General features: G+C 48.6%; 1 protein-coding gene across 1 annotated transcript in view; it reads right to left on the bottom strand.

The window, feature by feature from the left end:
- The window catches only part of PTPN2 (protein tyrosine phosphatase non-receptor type 2), a 179,565-nt gene extending 162,061 nt beyond the window's left edge, over window positions 1–17,504 (bottom strand). The window contains exon 1 of the mRNA XM_063923421.1: window positions 17,172–17,504. Within this exon, the coding sequence (XP_063779491.1) occupies window positions 17,172–17,228 (57 nt within the window). The 5' untranslated portion in view covers window positions 17,229–17,504. The remainder of the gene's footprint in view (window positions 1–17,171) is intronic.
- Between the last annotated feature and the right edge of the window lie 205 nt (window positions 17,505–17,709).

Raw genomic sequence — 17,709 nt, 5'->3', positions numbered from 1 at the left:
TTGATCAGAAGATCATCCAGGTAAGGGACAACATTGACCCCTGGAACATCATCTCCGCCATCACCTTTGTGAAACCCTCAGAGCTGTGGATAGGCCGAAGGGTAGTGCCTGGAACTAGTAGTGATCGTCCAGCAGGGCAAACCTCAGGTACGCCTGATGAGGTGGAAAAATCGGGATATGAAGCTAGGTGTCCTTGATATCCAAGGAAATCATGAATTCCTGTTCCAGGCCTGCAATCACTGCTTGCAAGGATTCCATTTTGAACTTGAACACCTTCAGATAAGGATTGAAGGACTTCAGATAAAAAATGGGTCTCAACGAACCGTCCGGCTTCGGTACCATAAACAGGTTGGAGTAGTAACCTTTTCCTCATTGAGGTATTGGTACTGGAACAATGACGCGTGACTGGACCAACTTTTGGATGGCCTGTCGTAACGTAACCTACGTATCCTCAGAAGCTGGTAAGCTTGATTTAAAAAACTGTTGGGCAGGAGCACAGTCGAACTCTAGCTTGTAGCCTAGGTATCCTGGCAGGAAACCTCCCAGAAGCGACTGAAGTGTCGCAGACGAGCTCCCACCTCGAGATCCCCTCAGGGTGGGTGGGCACCATCATGCTGAGGCCATAGCGGAAGCATAACTTGTGGACTGTTCCTGAGAACCGAAGTTTGCAGGCTTTCTTGTCTTACCTCTGGTACCTCTAGCCGCATTGGAGGCATCTCTGGCCCTACATCGAAATCTGTTAGACCGAAAGAACTGAACAGACGGCCCTGCGTAGGAGCGTCCCGCCGGCGGGGCCCCAGAGGGGAGAAACGTGGATTTCCCAGCAGTGACTTTGGAAATCCACGTATCCAACTCAACCCCAAAGAGCCATTCCCCAGAAAAGGGGAGAAATTCCACACTGCGCTTGGATTCTGCGTCCGCTATCCACTGACGCAACCACAAGGCCGTGCGTGCCGACACTGCCATGGAAGAAGTCCTAGCATTAATATAGCCCATCTCCTTGAGCGAATCACACAGGACGCGTGCAGTGTCCTGAATATGCCTTAGGTGGGTCACTGTAGTGACCAGAGGCAATATCCCCGGAGAGGCCCTCCTGAATTTGAGTAGCCCATTAATGAATGACATGAGTCATCCAGCAACCAGCAATGACCGGCCTTTGTGATACACCTGCTGCCATGTAAATAGATTTGAGCATAGCTTCTATTTTTCTGTCCCACGGATCCTTTATGGTAAAGGAGCCCGGGGAAGGCATTATCGCCTTTTTTGGATAGTCGTGAGACTGATACATCAACCCCGGGGGTTCTCCCCAGAATTTCCTACCTTCAGGAGCAAATGGGAAAGTGCGTAAAAACTTTTTTGACACTTGGAATTTTGTGTCTGGATTTTTCCAGGCTAACTTGAATAGGTCATCTAACTATGCAGAATCTGGAAAAGTGACATTAGGCTTGTTATGTGTAAAGAAAAACGACTGCTGTGACGCAGCGTCCTCCAGAGGGAGCTTTAACACGTCCTGTATAGCCAGAATGAGGGGTTCAATACCCTGAGTAGAATCGGAATCCCCACTAACGGGATCTAAGTCCTCCCCATCCTCATCTGTATCAGAGAGTAGAGCAGGTAAACCACGCTTCTGTGGACCTGTATGAGAGAGGGGGGCTGTGTAACATCTGCCCTAGTTTTCTGTACATTAGCAGTGAGCTGGGATGACATATCTGACATCATAGTTTTAAGAGACCCTAGCCAGAAGGGCTCTGGACCCTCTCCCCAGCACCTTCACAGATTTGTGAAGATTGGCTGCATTGTTCACAAGAAACAGAATCAGATGACAATGGAGAGAATCTAGTGTGACATACACTGCACAGCTTGTGTTTACCCATGTTTCACAGTAAGCACAATAACACACACACAGACAGTAATACTTTTCAAGCCTGCCCTTACTGTATGTGAGAGGAAACACACAGAGAGAGAGACACAAGCACATCCCTAGCTGCACAGTCCCAGTGAGGCTGACAGCTATTTATATCACAGTAACACCAATAATTTCTGTCCTGTAGAGGACCCAGATAGTGTACAATAGCAGCTCTCCCCCTTTGCTACACCCTGTACCAATTTTCCAACGTGTCTTGTGAGGCAGAAAGCGCTGTGTGTACTGTCTGTGGCTGCATTAAGCAGAGGAATGCGCCAAAATGCCTCTGGCCCTGCTCTGAGGTAGCCCCGCCCCTTGTAATGGTGCTGGAGCTATATACTGGCAATGTCTCCTGGTTTGCTTAAAAACATCACACAAGTGCTAGTTCAAGCTATTTTAAACCAGTCTACATGGGGTGCCCCCCAGGAGGGTCCCGTATGCCGGGCCCGCGATCAGCCGCACTTTGAACCGGGGGACCCCCCAGCGGGGCCCCCAGTTTGTACTCACCACAGTCGTCACCTTCAGGCATATGTTAGAGGTGTGCGGCGTGCTGTGATTGTGACAGTCAAGGCGCAGTGCCCCGCTGAACAACAACCCCTCAGGATGGTGGTCATGCAGCGGGGGAAGCATCTCTGCACCTCGCAAGGCCGGTGACCGCCCCCCCCCCCCCCCTCCTAACTGCCACGGTGCAGGTATGCTGTTGCCCAAGCAGTATACCAAAAATGACAAACGTTTAAAAGAAATTGAAGAAAACTCTCTGGAGCTGCAGAGATGTGCATCCTCTCCTGAGGGCACTTTTTCTAAACTGCCTGTGGGAGGGGGGCATAGAGGAGAGAAGCCACCACACCCAGTGAAGAAATGTAAAGTGCACCGGCTACTTTGGACCCCGTCTATAGCCCATCGTACGAAGTCTCCCCAATATCCCTTATGGATGCTAGAGAAATTTTAATAAAGTCTGTATTCTACACCTCTCTGAGCAACTCAGTCACGCTGGGCGTCTCACGCTGTATGGGGTATTGAGGCTAGGTGTATGAGGACACACCCATATGCCTGCCTGTCATGTAAAGTAAGATTATCTTAGTAAGGATGGATAGATTTTGACGGCGGCACCTGGCTCATCTATTCATAGAGGGGAGATTTATCAATGGATTTGTTAAGAAAAGAAAGTCGGGGGGCGTGGCCTGGCTGGCAACTGCAGTGGATGTGTTTGTGTGGAGCTCCGGCTTACACAGCTACAAAAAGCCCCTTATCTGCACACGGACACCCCTCTCCCAGCCCCATTTAACCCCCTCTCCTCTCCTTAACACCCCCATACTCGTGGGTAGGCGCCGCGGAATCGGGAGCCGGCTCCGGCCGTCTCTGCGGGTTGCGGCCCTCCCACGTCTGCCAAGCCGGGGACTCAATTTTGACGACGGACCGGGACGCGCCGTGGCGCCGCGCACGGAGGCCCTGTGACCGAGCCTCTGAATATATAGCCCGCTGGAGACTGACTCACCGCTCACTGTGGAGACCGCATCACCTGCACAGAGCGCCAGGAGCCGTGGAACGGAGCGCACGGAAGACCTCTGGAGACACTCACTGAGTAGCGGCGGCCATCTTGTGGGCTGTGAGGTGAGCCCTTACTGCAGGGGAAACAGTTATGAATGAGAAGCTCCTGCGTGCACACTCTCCTGCCTATCCTGGTTGCTGCAGACTGTTGGTGTGTGTGCTGCAGGGACTTTCACACATTCCCAGCAGCTGATCCATATCCCTTGCCTATATACTCACAGCAGGCACACTGCACCCGGCCTGAGCTGCATACATTGAACCCAGCTATACACAGTATATGCCCTCAGCCTGCAGCGGAGTCCATCAGACGCGGGGGCACCGCGCTCTCCGACTTAGCGGGTGAGTCCCCAAGTGGCCCGCTGCCTATCGCGGGACCCGCGATACCTCTGCCTCACCCCTGCGAACAGCAGCTTGTCCGGGGCCGGCGACACAGGTCTCCCGGGCCTCCTGCGCCACGGCACCCTGAGCCGCATACTCGGGGAACCCCGCGCTCTGGAGGTGCTCCTCGCTCCCTACGACAACCTGCCCGGACCTTTACGGGCCTACAAAACAGGAGTGCGGCCTATCCTCCGTCACACACGCCTGGCTTCCCCCCTCACCAACTGAGGTGGCTGCTCCCTGGGAGCCCACGTTCACTCGGCCACCCTGAGCCCGGCGGATAGCTGCAAAGATAACAGCGGTCCAGCATTGCGGGTGTATAAATAGCCTTTATCCCGCCTGCCCACCACAGGTACGGTCAACAAGTGTGATCTGCACTCTACTACCAAACCAAACTCCCTTCCCCGCTAGCTGAGCCTCATAGAGCTCATGGCTCCTTAAGCATAACGACCACGAAGTGACAGGGGGCTCTGCCGTGCATATTGCATTATTCTAACACGTTGATACAAGACGCCTCATTTACAATGTCACAAAAGAACCGCAAGAACTCTCAGATACCTAAAGCTAGTGTCCTGCGTGCTTGGGAGAGGGCCGGCTCCTCCACCCGGAGCTCGCCTTCAACTGATCAATCCTTTGATCCTGCTGACATCGCCACCTCCAGCAGCCCACTGACCACTCAAGATGTGGTGGCTATCGTTACGAAAACGATCCAGTCAGAAATGAGATCGGTTTTAACGGAGTTTAGATCTGAAATAGCCGACTTGGGCTCCCGCACGGATACACTTGAGCGCAAAGTGGACGACGTCTGCCAATTTCAAACGGTGGTGGAGCAGGAACTTTTGGATATTCGGGCAGATATGGAAGCGTACAAAGACCAACTAGAGGATATGGACAACCGCAATCGTCGGAATAACATCCGAGTCCGCAACATCCCTGAAAGTGTGGCCTCTAGCTCTCTCCCCGAGTATCTGGAGAACCTTTTTTTGCAACTAACGCCGAATGTCCCCGAGGCCCTTCTCCAGCTGGACCGTGCCCACAGGGCTCTCCGCCCTAGACCGCCTCCGACCCAACCGCCACGTGACGTAATTATACGTTTTCATTACTACACCACCAAAGAGCGAGTCATGCTGGCGGCTAGAGGACTACCGACGTTCTCTTATGCCGGCTCCCAGTTACAGCTGTTCCAGGACCTCGCCCCCTCCACCCTCAAAAAGCACAGAGACCTAGCCCACATCACCAAAGTTCTCCGAGCCCATTCCATAAAATACAAATGGGGCTTCCCCTTCCTACTGCAAGTGACGCAGAACGGAAACACCTTCACAGTCAAGACCCCAACACAAGGAGCTGACCTACTTAAAACTTTCGGCATTTTTGAAGATCTCCCTGAATCAACCCAAGATCAGATGTCGTCCTTAATCTCAAGCCCGAGGGCCCCGGCCCCGGAGTGGTCTTCTACTTGAATGCTCTTAGGCACCCCATGATACAATCCTTGTTAAATGTGATATTTATAATTTCTGAATGCTTTAACCTGCATGCTTTAATACGTCGGTTTGCTACGTATTCACATGCGTTTTTTCAGGCTCTCCGCGTGGCCGACTGGCTGTGACGCCATGGGCGATGCTGTCCACTTGGCTACGCGTGAGTGTCAAGTTGTTTCTTTTTTTTTTTTTTTCCTCTTTTTATTTCTATAGTTTGTTTTCATGTTTGTTCATGTTGGCCCATGATTAGCATGGTGCTCATTTGTTACTGTTCATAATCTCCTGGTAAGACCGATGTTGGTTTAGTACTTGATAACACTGCATGCTTTATCCTTCTCCCTCACTGTCTATACCGCTCACACTACTCCTATCTATCTTAATAATACAATTCTCCTAGCTCCCCCTATTCCCCCTGTCACTTGGTCGTTCCTGCTACAACCTCTCCCTCCCCTATGCTCCTCCTTACCCTACTTATCGTTCTGTCACAAAGCCACGTCCCCACCCGAAGGATACGCCAGGACGGCGTCTTTCCTTTCTGTGTTAAACCTTGCCCTTCTACAGGAAAAGGTTCTCCCCCTCTGTATTTTCATACAGACTCTTTCCCCTTCTCTCTCCTCCTCTCCATCCCCATGGTCGGACCGGTTCCATCCCGCCCCTCTGTTTGCGTCGCCCACAGTTCTTCCCACCATGACCCTGAAAATTATATCGGTTAATGCTAACGGCCTTAACTCTCCCACCAAACGAGCCATGGCCATCCAATTCTTTAACAGACAAAAGTCTGATGTGGTACTAATTCAGGAGACCCATTTTAAACCCCCACACCTCTCTATGTCCTGCAAACAATTTCCACATGTCTATTATTCAAACATGCCTACCAAACGAAGAGGAACCGCTATTATGATCCGTCGAGGCCTCCCTATAACTGTTCACGACACTGTCTCGGACCCCCAGGGCCGTTACGTTATCCTTTCATGTTCCTATAACCAAGCTCCTCTGATCTTGGCCTCCATATATGCCCCTAATGCGCAGCAGGGTACTCTATTTACAGCCTTTTTTGACAGCCTATCCCGCCTTCCTACGGGCATGACTATAATTGGTGGAGACTGCAATGTCACACTGGATCCACTCCATGACAGATCTCGCCCCACCTCTACCGCTTCTACTCCCACCAAACTGGCCAAGCGTCTACAAGCACATTTATCACTTTATAACCTGTATGACGGTTGGAGGACTTTGTACCCCTCGGCGAAGGGCTTCACTCACTACTCCCCACCTCACGACCTCTATACCCGTATAGATTATATGTTCGTTGACCGGGACACTACCCGTAAACTCCTCAGTGCCCAGACACTCCCTATCTCCTGGTCGGATCACTCTGCTGTTCTGCTCGAGATCTCATCCTCCTCACCCCTCCCCACCAGATTCTGGCGACTAAATGAATCTCTCCTGCTTAAAAAATGCACCGTAGCTGATACTGCCACCGCCTTAGCTAACTATTATGCGGAAAATGCGACTCCAGACATCCCTCCCCCCCTAATATGGGAAGCACATAAGGCCACCATCCGAGGCTACCTTATAAGCCTTTCGGCTGCCCAAAAGAAAACTGAAGCCCAACGGATCCGAGTCTTAGAATCAGAACTTGCCGCCTTGACCCTTCTGCATCAGCACCGCCCCAGAAAGAAAACGTATTTCAAACTCCTAGCAGTTAAGGGTCAGCTATCCCAAATCCTCACCAAAAAGGCAGTCAAGGCACTCTTATGGGCACCTCAGAGGTTCTACGAGAAATCAGATAAGGCTGACACTTTACTAGCCCAAAAACTAAGAGCGAAACGCACTCAAAATCGCATTGTATCCCTGCGCTGTGCAGACGGGTCCACCACGTTTGACCCGTCACGAATGGCCGCCCAATTTCGGGATTATTATACATCCTTGTACAATCTCCCTTCCACTCTAGATACTGATCCTAATCACGTCTCTAAACTCCGAGACTATCTATCCGCTTGCAAACTCCCTAAGCTTTCCGATTCGGACATATTGACACTCAATGCCCCCATTTCCAGAGGAAATCTCAGTGGCCATTCAGCAGCTACGCCGTACCGCAGCCCCTGGCCCTGATGGCTTTACCGCTTTATATTATAAAAAATTTACAACCTCTTTACTCCCCATGCTCCAATCTCTGTTTAACGCAATCCTGGACGGGGACTCATTCGACGCAGCCACCACTAGGGCCAATCTTATCCTCATTCCGAAACCCGACAGGGACCCGCTGGAGATGAAGAACTATCGACCCATCTCGCTCCTGAATGTGGACCTAAAGCTTTTCGCCAAAATCTTGGCTAACAGACTAGCTCCATTCCTACCCTCCCTCATTCACCCCGACCAGGTCGGTTTCATTCCCTCCAGACAGGCCGCAGATAATACTAGGCGTCTCATTGACCTCATCCAGTTGGCACAAGACAAGTCTCTCTCGACGCTAGTCGTGGCCCTCGACGCAGAAAAGGCCTTCGACAGGGTGGCCTGGCCATTCCTACAACAGACACTCCTAAATATGGGCTTGCATGGCGCCTTTTACAAAGGCGTTACATCGCTGTATCAGAATCCCTCAGCCTCCATTTTAATTAATGGCCTTTCTTCCGACCCTCTACCCATACGTAACGGCACTCGACAGTGCTGTCCCCTTTCCCCCCTACTCTTCGCCCTCATTATGGAACCGTTAGCAGCTAGAATTAGGCTGAACCGTAACATATCTGGTATCATGTCGGGAACTCACAATCACAAAATTGCTCTATATGCCGATGACGTCATCCTCACCCTGACTGACCCACCTGCCTCCCTCCCACATCTGATGGAGGAGATAGTTACGTACAGTCGGTTTTCAAATTACAACATTAACTCAGACAAAACCGAAATATTGGCCCTACATGTCGCGGACCCAGATCTTCGACTCCTACAGGCCTCCTTCCCATGTGCTTGGCGAGCTGATAAACTCAAATACCTGGGCATCTATCTTACTAAGTCCTACTCTGGTCTCTATGCTGCCAACTTTCCCAGACTCTTAACCTCTATTAAACACAATATGACAAAGTGGAATAAATACATCCTATCCTGGTTTGGACGGATGACAGCCGTTAAGATGACACTACTGCCCCGTCTGTTATATCTGTGGCAAACTCTTCCCATCCACGTCCCCACCTCAATCCTTAAAAATCTCCAAGCAGACCTTACCAGATTTATCTGGGCAGGGCGAAAGCCCAGAGTAAAGATGAGAATCCTCCAAAAGCATCGTCTAGAGGGGGGCCTGGGAGTTCCTGACCTCCTTAAATACTATAGAGCTGCTCACCTAACCACATGTGTCCTTTGGCACGATAATCCTGGACACAGAATCTGGACACATCTGGAGGCTACCACACTCCACAGATATTCCCCCTACAGCCTGCTCTGGTGTCGACCGAATAGCCGTCCCCCCGCTTCCTCGCTGTTGCCCACAGTGAAATTTACCCTTGCCATATGGGACCTTTGCTCACGTCTTTACCGGCTACGCTCCTTCCACCCTCTACTCACCCCTCTATGGAACAACCCGGCATTCCCGCCAGGGGAGAACCACTTAGCTTTTGATTCCTGGACCAACCGTAACACACTATTCCTTCTGGACATTGCTCCGCTACATACATTCCCCACGTTTGACGACTTGCAATCCCGTTTCTCGCTCCCACGTTCAACCTTTTATCAATTCTTACAGATACGCCACTTTTTTGCCTTTACCCCTGGAACACCGCCCATGGGAGGTAAATCGAGCTTTGAATCCCTCTGCTGCACCTGCCGATCAACTAAAGGCTTACTCTCAACTATATACCAAATCTTGTTAGCTCACAACTCGCCCCTGAAGGAAACCCACGAAGTAGCATGGGAACGGGAGGTGGGTGAAACCCTGACGTCAGATGAGTGGTCTAAGATTAGGCAGGAAATTTCCACGAGCTCCATTTCGGTCCGAATTAAAGAAAATGCCTACAAATTATATTATCGTTGGTACCTGGTACCATCGCGTCTCCATTCAATTTACCCCTCCTGCTCGGATAGCTGTTGGCGTCAGTGTGGCCAGCGCGGAACCCTGCTGCATATTTGGTGGAACTGCCCGCAAATTAAGGGATATTGGACTAGGGTCCATAGACTTATTTTTAAGGTCCTCGGATTGACGATCCCGATGTCACCTCTCTAGTCCCTGCTCTCTCGCCCAATACCTCACACCCTTCGCCACCAACAGAAGCTAATTAAGCATATCCTAAACACGGCCAAATGCCAAATTGCGGCTAACTGGAAATCCCTATCACCCCCCACAACCCCTGCTACCATTAATGCTATATGGCAAACTTATAGGCTGGAACGTATTACAGCGGTTCTCCGGGACACCCCAGATAACTTTACCACTACGTGGTCACCCTGGACGTCACACTTCGGTGCTGAACCTCCGCTAACTACCATATAAGATAATTGGAATCATCACAATACCCTATCCAACTAGGGATAATCTGACGCACTGCCCAGGCGGATGGGACCGCCCGACCATTCCTCCCTTACCTCCCTTCCCAATTCTCCCTCCCCCCTTTTCTCTTCTCTCTTCTTGCCTCTTTTCTCTTCTACTTCTATTGTTAAGTTTACTCTCTGCTCCTCTTTTATAAGCTATAATGCTCCATTAAGAGATATTCCTTCGCCCCTAACTACGGTACATACCAAACGCATAACACTATCTATTGACAGCTCTCTATATATAGGCATGCATGCCTGTTTGATTCTTCACTCACTCGATGTTGTACATAGATAGATATTCTGCCACTGCTATTCAACAGTTAACTGCGATATGTGCCAAGGTGTGATACCTGTAATGTATACCTTACGAATATCTTGTTAAAAGTATAAAATTCAATAAAAACTTTTTCTCAAAAAAAAAAAAAAGAAAAGAAAGTCGCCATTAAATAATATCAGTAATTCAGCAAACAAATTTACCAGCTGGTTCTGAATATGTAATGTACTTCAACTGTCCCAGAAAGCCAGTTGAAATGCATTGCCAACAAGAAAACACAAGCAATAATTACATGCTGGTCACTTGCTATTGGCTGCGCAGGTATTTCTGTGGAATTGTTTGAATGTGCATCACTTCACAAAAAATCAATTATTCTAAAAATCATTCATAAAATAAATATATTTGGATCTCTATGACCAAATCAATAACAGATTAGGTTACGATTTGTAGCCATAAGTATTCTGTTACACACCTTATTACAAACAAACAAAAAACACAAAAAAAAAAAAACTTTAAGAGTTAACATTTATCACATTGGCTGACTGGATTTAAACACGACTTTGATGTGTGTTGATCATTTACTGAAGTAAGAAAAAAAACATTATGCAACTGGTCTGCTGAACTAGCTGATACACAGTAACAAGTAACAATGAGCACATTAAAGATTCACTTATTGAGTAACATTTCTCATTAACACATCCCAATATAAACTATAATTACTATGTGCTGAGAGAATTTATTTAAATAACAGATTATGTTTTTGTTAAAGTACAAAACACTGAATAGTGGATTCATGTTTAAAAGAGTTTAAGGGGTTTCAGAAGTTTGGTCAGCAATTATAATTTAAGGTCCTGGTTCTGAGTGGGGAATAAAGTTAATTGGGCCATACACCAGACCAACGTTCCTCCAACTGAACAACTAAAACACTGCCCCACTCACATGACCAACTTTTTTCAGCAAACCAGCCAACTAGGGAGGCCAATCCAGTGATCGGAATCAGCGGGATTCCTGGGATTTTGGCCCAAAAATGATAGCGATTTCAAACCCGGGACTGGAGCCTCCTGCCTGCCCAATGAAGGACCCAGTCGAGCAGCCGCGAGGCGTAGAGCCTAGAGTGTCAAGGCTCGGAAAAAAAACGGATTGAAAAAAGCGGCCCGGCATTGGCCTCCCTACAACTAAGCAGCCAACTTTTCATCAGACCAGCCAACTCCTCTCCAACTTGTGATGTCACAGAAGTAGCCAGAGAGTGTCTGCCTACTTCTGCATGTTTTGAAAAGATACATTTTTATTATGTTAGTAAAACTGGGGCATTTTCTTAAATTATTATTTTATTTATTTAAATCTGACTTTAACATGCATATAAACATATAGCCTGATATAAGGCTACGTAGCTAGATAGGCAGAATTCAATATCTTGTATACATGGATTATTATTATAAACACATATTACAATAAGTTATATATGTACAGTGGGGATTGAAAGTTTGGGCACCCCAGGCAAAAATTAATTTTAATGTGCAAAAAGAAGCCAAGGAAAGATGGTAAAATCTCCAAAAGGCATCAAATTACAGATTAGACATTCTTATAACATGTCAAAAAAAGTTTGACTTTATTTCCATCATTTACACTTTCAAAAGAACAGAAAACAAAAAATGGTGTCTGCAAAAGTTTGGGCACCCTGCAAAGTTAATACCTTGTACTGCCCCCTTTGGCAAGTATCACAGCTTGTAAACGCTTTTTGTAGCCAGCCAAGAGTCTTTCAATTCTTGTTTGAGGTATCTTCGCCCATTCTTCCTTACAAAAGTCTTCCAGTTCTTTGAGATTCCTGGGCTGTCTGTGACGCACTGCTCTTTTAAGGTCTATCCATAGATTTTCAATTATGTTGAGGTCAGGAGATTGTGAAGGCCATGGCAAAACCTTCAGTTTACGCCTCTTGATGTAATCCACCGTGGATTTTGAGGTGTGTTGAGGATCATTATCCATTTGTAGAAGCCAGCCTCTCTTTAACTTCAGCTTTTTCACAGATGGCATCAAGTTAGCGTCCAAAATTTGATGGAATCTTATTGAATCCATTTTTCCTTCTACTCGTGAAATGTTCCCTGTGCCACTGGCTGCAATACAACCCCAAAGCATGATTGATCCACCCCCATGCTTAACAGTTGGACAGAGGTTCTTTTAATTAAATTCTGTGCCCTTCCTTCTCCAAACGTACCTTTGCTTATTCCGGCCAAAAAGTTAGATTTTAACCTCATCGGTCCACAGAACTTTATTCCAAAATGCATCAGGCTTGTCTATATGTTCATTTGCAAACTTCAAATGCTGATTTTTGTGGTGAGGACGTAGAAGAGGTTTTCTTCTGATGACTCTTCCATGAAGACCATATTTGTACAAGTATCTCTTTATAGTGGAATAGTGTACCACAACTCCAGTGTCTGCCAGATCTTCCTGGAGGGATCGTGCAGTCAAACGTGGATTTTGACTTGCTTTTCTCACAATCTTGCGAGCTGTTCTGTCTGATATTTTTCTTGGTCTTCCAGATCTTGCTTTTAACTTCCACTGTTCCTGATGACTGCCATTTCTTAATTACATTGCGACCAGAGGATATGGGCATCTGATAACGCTTTGCTATCTTCTTATAGCCTTCTCCTGCTTTGTGAGCGTCAACTATTCTCAGTTTCAGTGTTCTACACAACTGCTTAGAGGAACCCATGGTGCTGATTGTTGGAGTAAGGTCAGATGAGTCTGGGCTTTTAAAACCTTTGAGATTGACATCACCTGGTCTTTCCAGACGATGACTGAGAACAATCCATGACACTGCCAGGTCTCAGCTGTCCAAAGGGGGCAGTACAAGGTATTAACTCTGCAGGGTGCCCAAACTTTTGCAGACGCCATTTTTTGTTTTCTGCTCTTTTGAAAGTGTAAATGATGGAAATAAAATCAAACTTTTTTTTGACATGTTATAAGAATGTCTAATCTGTAATTTGATGCCTTTTGGACATTTTTCCATCTTTCCTTGGCTTCTTTTTGCACATTAAAATGAATTTTTGCCTGGGGTGCCCAAACTTTCAATCCCCACTATAGATAATCTTCCAGGTTTGGGAGGCTGATACGGTGTACCTGTGCAGAGTCTGCAGAGGGCAAGTAACTACTCCGAAACCAGCAGCGAATGTCAGCAGCCCCAGGGGGAGGGAGCCAGCACAATGCCCTCTCCTCAGATAACTGCAGAAACTTTGCACCCTGGGTGCTCGGCACAGTGAGAGAAGACAAGGGTGACCCCAGTGCCACCACAATGTCCCGTAAACAGCGGCTGATGGCAGTGGTGGAGGAGGAGGGTACAGTGCCAGGAGCGGGTAAAGGGCTGCTCTACTGCTTCATCTGCATGGGAGACGTGTCCTGGGGTCGGGGGCAAATTGGGAGGTGGGTAGACACCCGTGGAGCGAGACTAAAGGCAGCAGAACCGATACTTCTCCCTCTCCATTACCAGGTGATCCCGGGCTTGCAGGGGCAGTCCCGGCAGTGACAGCCATCAGAATGTTGAAAAAGTAGGTGGACACTGCTGGCCAGTGTACATCTACTTATCGCTCAGTTGACGGGGAAGTTCCCCCTATACTAGAACGATTAGTTGGGAAAATCAAACATGACTAATTTTCCCAACTAGTTGAAGAAAACATTTTCTGGCCTTTTTCAGTGTGTGGAAGAAAACGAATAATTATGTTCACATACACTGCCAGATTATAATTCCAATATTTCCCTGATGTAACGCCATTTTATGACAGAACAAGTAACTGCACCTTGGTAAAACCATGTTTACAGATGTAAAATGTGCAGAGAGAATTACGGCGCAATTCAATTGTTTTGTTTACTCCGATCGTGCCCATAGAAGTCGAGTTTACCGCGCAAAAGTGACTAAACCCGAACAAGGTGCTGGACGCAGTTGAGAAAAGTGCCATTGGCTCACTTTTTGCACATTTCAGCTCGCCAACCCAGGGGGTGCAAGTTGAAATGCAGGTGCCGGCAGCAATCTCGCCCGAACGGAGCAACAATTGAATTGCTCTATTGGCCACTATCTAGTGGCTGCCAGAGTGCGCCACAATTGAATATCGCCCTTAGTTTGGAGAAAGGGGTGTCCAAACTGAAATCTAAATTGCAGTGTTAAAATAAAGCTAAGCATATAGCGTTTACCCTACATGCCAAATAAATAAATTTAAAAAAGTGTTAGCATCTCTTGCAGTGCAAAATGGTTTGTCTAGGTGCACAATGGTCAGTCTTACATTATTCTCAACTAAGAATCAGGTTACATTTGCATATGACCCTGGTCCCTTAACAAGTGGCACTGTACTTCCTTAAACATGCAAAAATATGAGACCACAACTGAGAACCTAATAACGAGAAGTATACAGTATACATTTTAGACACACTGGGCGGACTTCAATTGTTTTTCCGCTGGCAGCCAGTAGATAGTGCCCAAACAGAGCTTTTCAATTGTAGCTCCGTTCGGGTGCGATGGCTGCCGGAGTCGGCATTTCAGCGTGAACCCTCTGGTGGTGGCGAGATGAAATGTGCAAAAAGTGACCCGTTTGGGTGGCCAAATGGCACTTTTCATGATCGTTCCCAGCACTTTGGTCGGGTTTAGCTGCTTTATGCGGAGACAACTGAATTCTGTATTAAGCAGACTGCATCTAAACCAAAAACATTACAGTATGCATAGCAAAAACAATAAAACTTAATTTGCTTCAATTCATATTTCCATCCAACACTCATTGTACCATTACTTCTACAGATAACATATTTCAGGCCACAATAAAAAATAAAAAAAACACACAACTAGGAAATAAAACATGGCTAAAGCAGGATTCTAATATCATGTGACACACAATAAAACCCAAGTGACGTGGTATGGCATAAGTCAGGCAGTGACCAGAACATTTATCAACTTCATCACATATCACTGCTACAGGGTTTAGTATGATTTACCGGCGGCCAGGATGCCAGCCGACAATATACTGACAGCGGCATCCCAGCCGTCAGTATGCTGGCAGTGGGGCAAGCGCAAAGAGTCCCCCTTGCAGGCTCGGTCACATGTTGCGCTCGCCACAAGTTCTATTCCCACTCTATGGGTGTCGTGGTCACCCACGAGTGGGAATAGTCCTGTAGCGCCGATATTCCGTCTGTCAGCATTGCCAGCTGTCGGGATTCCGTCATAGGTATCTTGACTGCCGTGATCCCGACAGCTGGCAAATTAAACGTATACCCTGCTACATCCTGTAGTAGTCTGCATATTGGGGGTTATTTAGATTTGTTTTGAGGTGCGCTGTAGATCACAAAGTACCAATTATCGGTACTTTGTACATACACTAGACCCATTCTTCACCTGCGCTAACGGGTCCTGTGACGTAGCACGCAGTCCTGCATCAGACTGTCAGTGATAAGCAGTCTGATGCCGGTGGGGGGGCAGGTAGGGGGCTACAATGGCCTCCATTTCTACAAACGGAAATGTGCTGCTGCCGTTTAGGAGGAGGTAAGAGGACCGGAATTTCCGTGGTTGTACGGAGATTTCCTGGCTTATCCGATGGGCTGCTTTCACGTCCCCATGGGTGTCACAAGCCACCTGACACTGAGCGAGTGATCCGATGCTGCATCCTAGGACGCAGATCGTATCGCTACTGAAGCAGGAGGCGTCTGCTTGTAATAGATGCCTCCTGCTGCATCACCATACAGCGCTATCACTGCTGCTTCCAAGGAAGCAACTCCAACCACATCTAAATCACGCCCATTGGGCCCGTCTCAGAGTGTTGGTGTTTGGCATGACCGCTCATGAGACCGTCACCGAGACACTTACATCCCGAAGGTAAGTACCGGTGTGTGTATTAGGGTTGAAGGGGTAGGGTTAGGCATTTGTGTATTAGGGTTATGCACTAGGGGGGTTGGGTTAGCCCTAGCCGCCACCAGAGGGTTAGAGAAGTTATAGCCTACTTACTACTTCCCAAATGTGTCAGGATTCTCGGGTATGGGATGCTGGGGTTGGTCATGTGACCGCCGGCAGCCAGAACACAGGGACATCATACTAAACACGTTACATAGATGTACAGTATTGCGCAGCCACAGAAAGCAGTGTGCAATAAAGTACAACTAAATGTAACAGGAGACGTCTGTAGGAAAAGATGCCTCCTGCCAGCATCTGCTATCCGAGGCGCAGCAACGAGTACCCGATGTTTGCATACCATGGCCATCTGAGAAAGTCCAAACATGCAGAGCACAGCCTCTGCACTCCGTTTTGTAGAGGAGTCCCTGTCGCCACCTCCACTCCGCACTCAAACGCTGAAGCATGTCAATCATGCTGTTGCTAAGTGGGGACTGCGAGAAATCACGCAGGACTCGTCCTGCACATGCATAGAATGGGTCCTGCGCATGCACAAACATCAGGTTAGTACATACTAACCTGAATCAGGACCATTGGTTGGTATTAAACAGAAATACTACTCTCAAATAATACACTGATCACTGGTGTATGTACACAATCACACAGCTCGCACACGGGCACACAAAGACAGTCAGCACCCCACAGATACACAGACAGCCAGGCCACCCTTGGACACACAGCCAGGCAGCTAGCCCACCCATGCAGGCACTGACAGACATACCGCCCACACAGACACACACAGAGCCCACAGAACCCGACCCACACAGACACACGCAGAGCCCACACACGCAGAGCCCACCCACGCAGAGCCCACACAGCCAGCCCACGCAGACACAGCCCACACAGCCCGTCCACGCAGACACACAGCCCACCCACAGCCCACCCACAGCCCGCCCACGCAGACACACGACACACACACAGCCCACCCACGCAGACACACACACAGCCCACCCACGCAGACACCCATAAAACCCTTCCCTACACGAACGCACACCCTACAAAACCACCTGAACGCACACAAAACCTAAATGCACAAACTCACACACACAGAACCTCAAAGCACAAGAGCACACACAAAACCAGAACGCATACACGTACAACCAGAACACACACACAGAGCCACAGACTTGTACAGCCCATACTCACTCCGTACAGCGGGCTCCAGCGATTCTCATCGTCTATGCTCTTGAACTCGTTCTCCATGTCTCCGGCCGCTCCCAGTGACGCTCTCACAGATCTCCGCCGGGACGCATCTCTCACCGGACCGGCTGGGGGGAGGCGACGCTGCTTTCGGGAAGACCAGAGGAAACGAGCAACGTCCCAAATTTGCGACACCACCAGCCGTGGCACCGGCCCCTGCTGCTGCTGCTGCTGCTGCTGCACGCCTCCTTCCGGCTACCGCCACGCCCGCTTCCCAACACCATTCGCCAAGACCGACTCTGGCAACCAGCACAGAGCTCTGCCACCCAATGAGAGGCAAGCTGTGACAGCTCTCCCCGCCTCCCTGCTCACGCCCCTCCCTCTTGGAGATCCCCATGTAGCGCGGACGGAGATAATAAACTGTAATCTCGGGTCACTGGTACGGAGCGGCCATCATAACTGTGGGCATAGCCAGACCTACTTCACTCACGGCTTCTGCGTTGTGTAACCCCATATGTAGGCCCAAGTACAAGTAGGATGCAGA

This window comes from Pseudophryne corroboree, chromosome 5 (genome assembly GCF_028390025.1).
Source record: "Pseudophryne corroboree isolate aPseCor3 chromosome 5, aPseCor3.hap2, whole genome shotgun sequence".
Taxonomy (NCBI): Eukaryota; Metazoa; Chordata; class Amphibia; order Anura; family Myobatrachidae; genus Pseudophryne; species Pseudophryne corroboree.
Note: the sequence above shows the minus strand (reverse complement) of the source record. Positions and strands in the feature narration are given on the sequence as shown.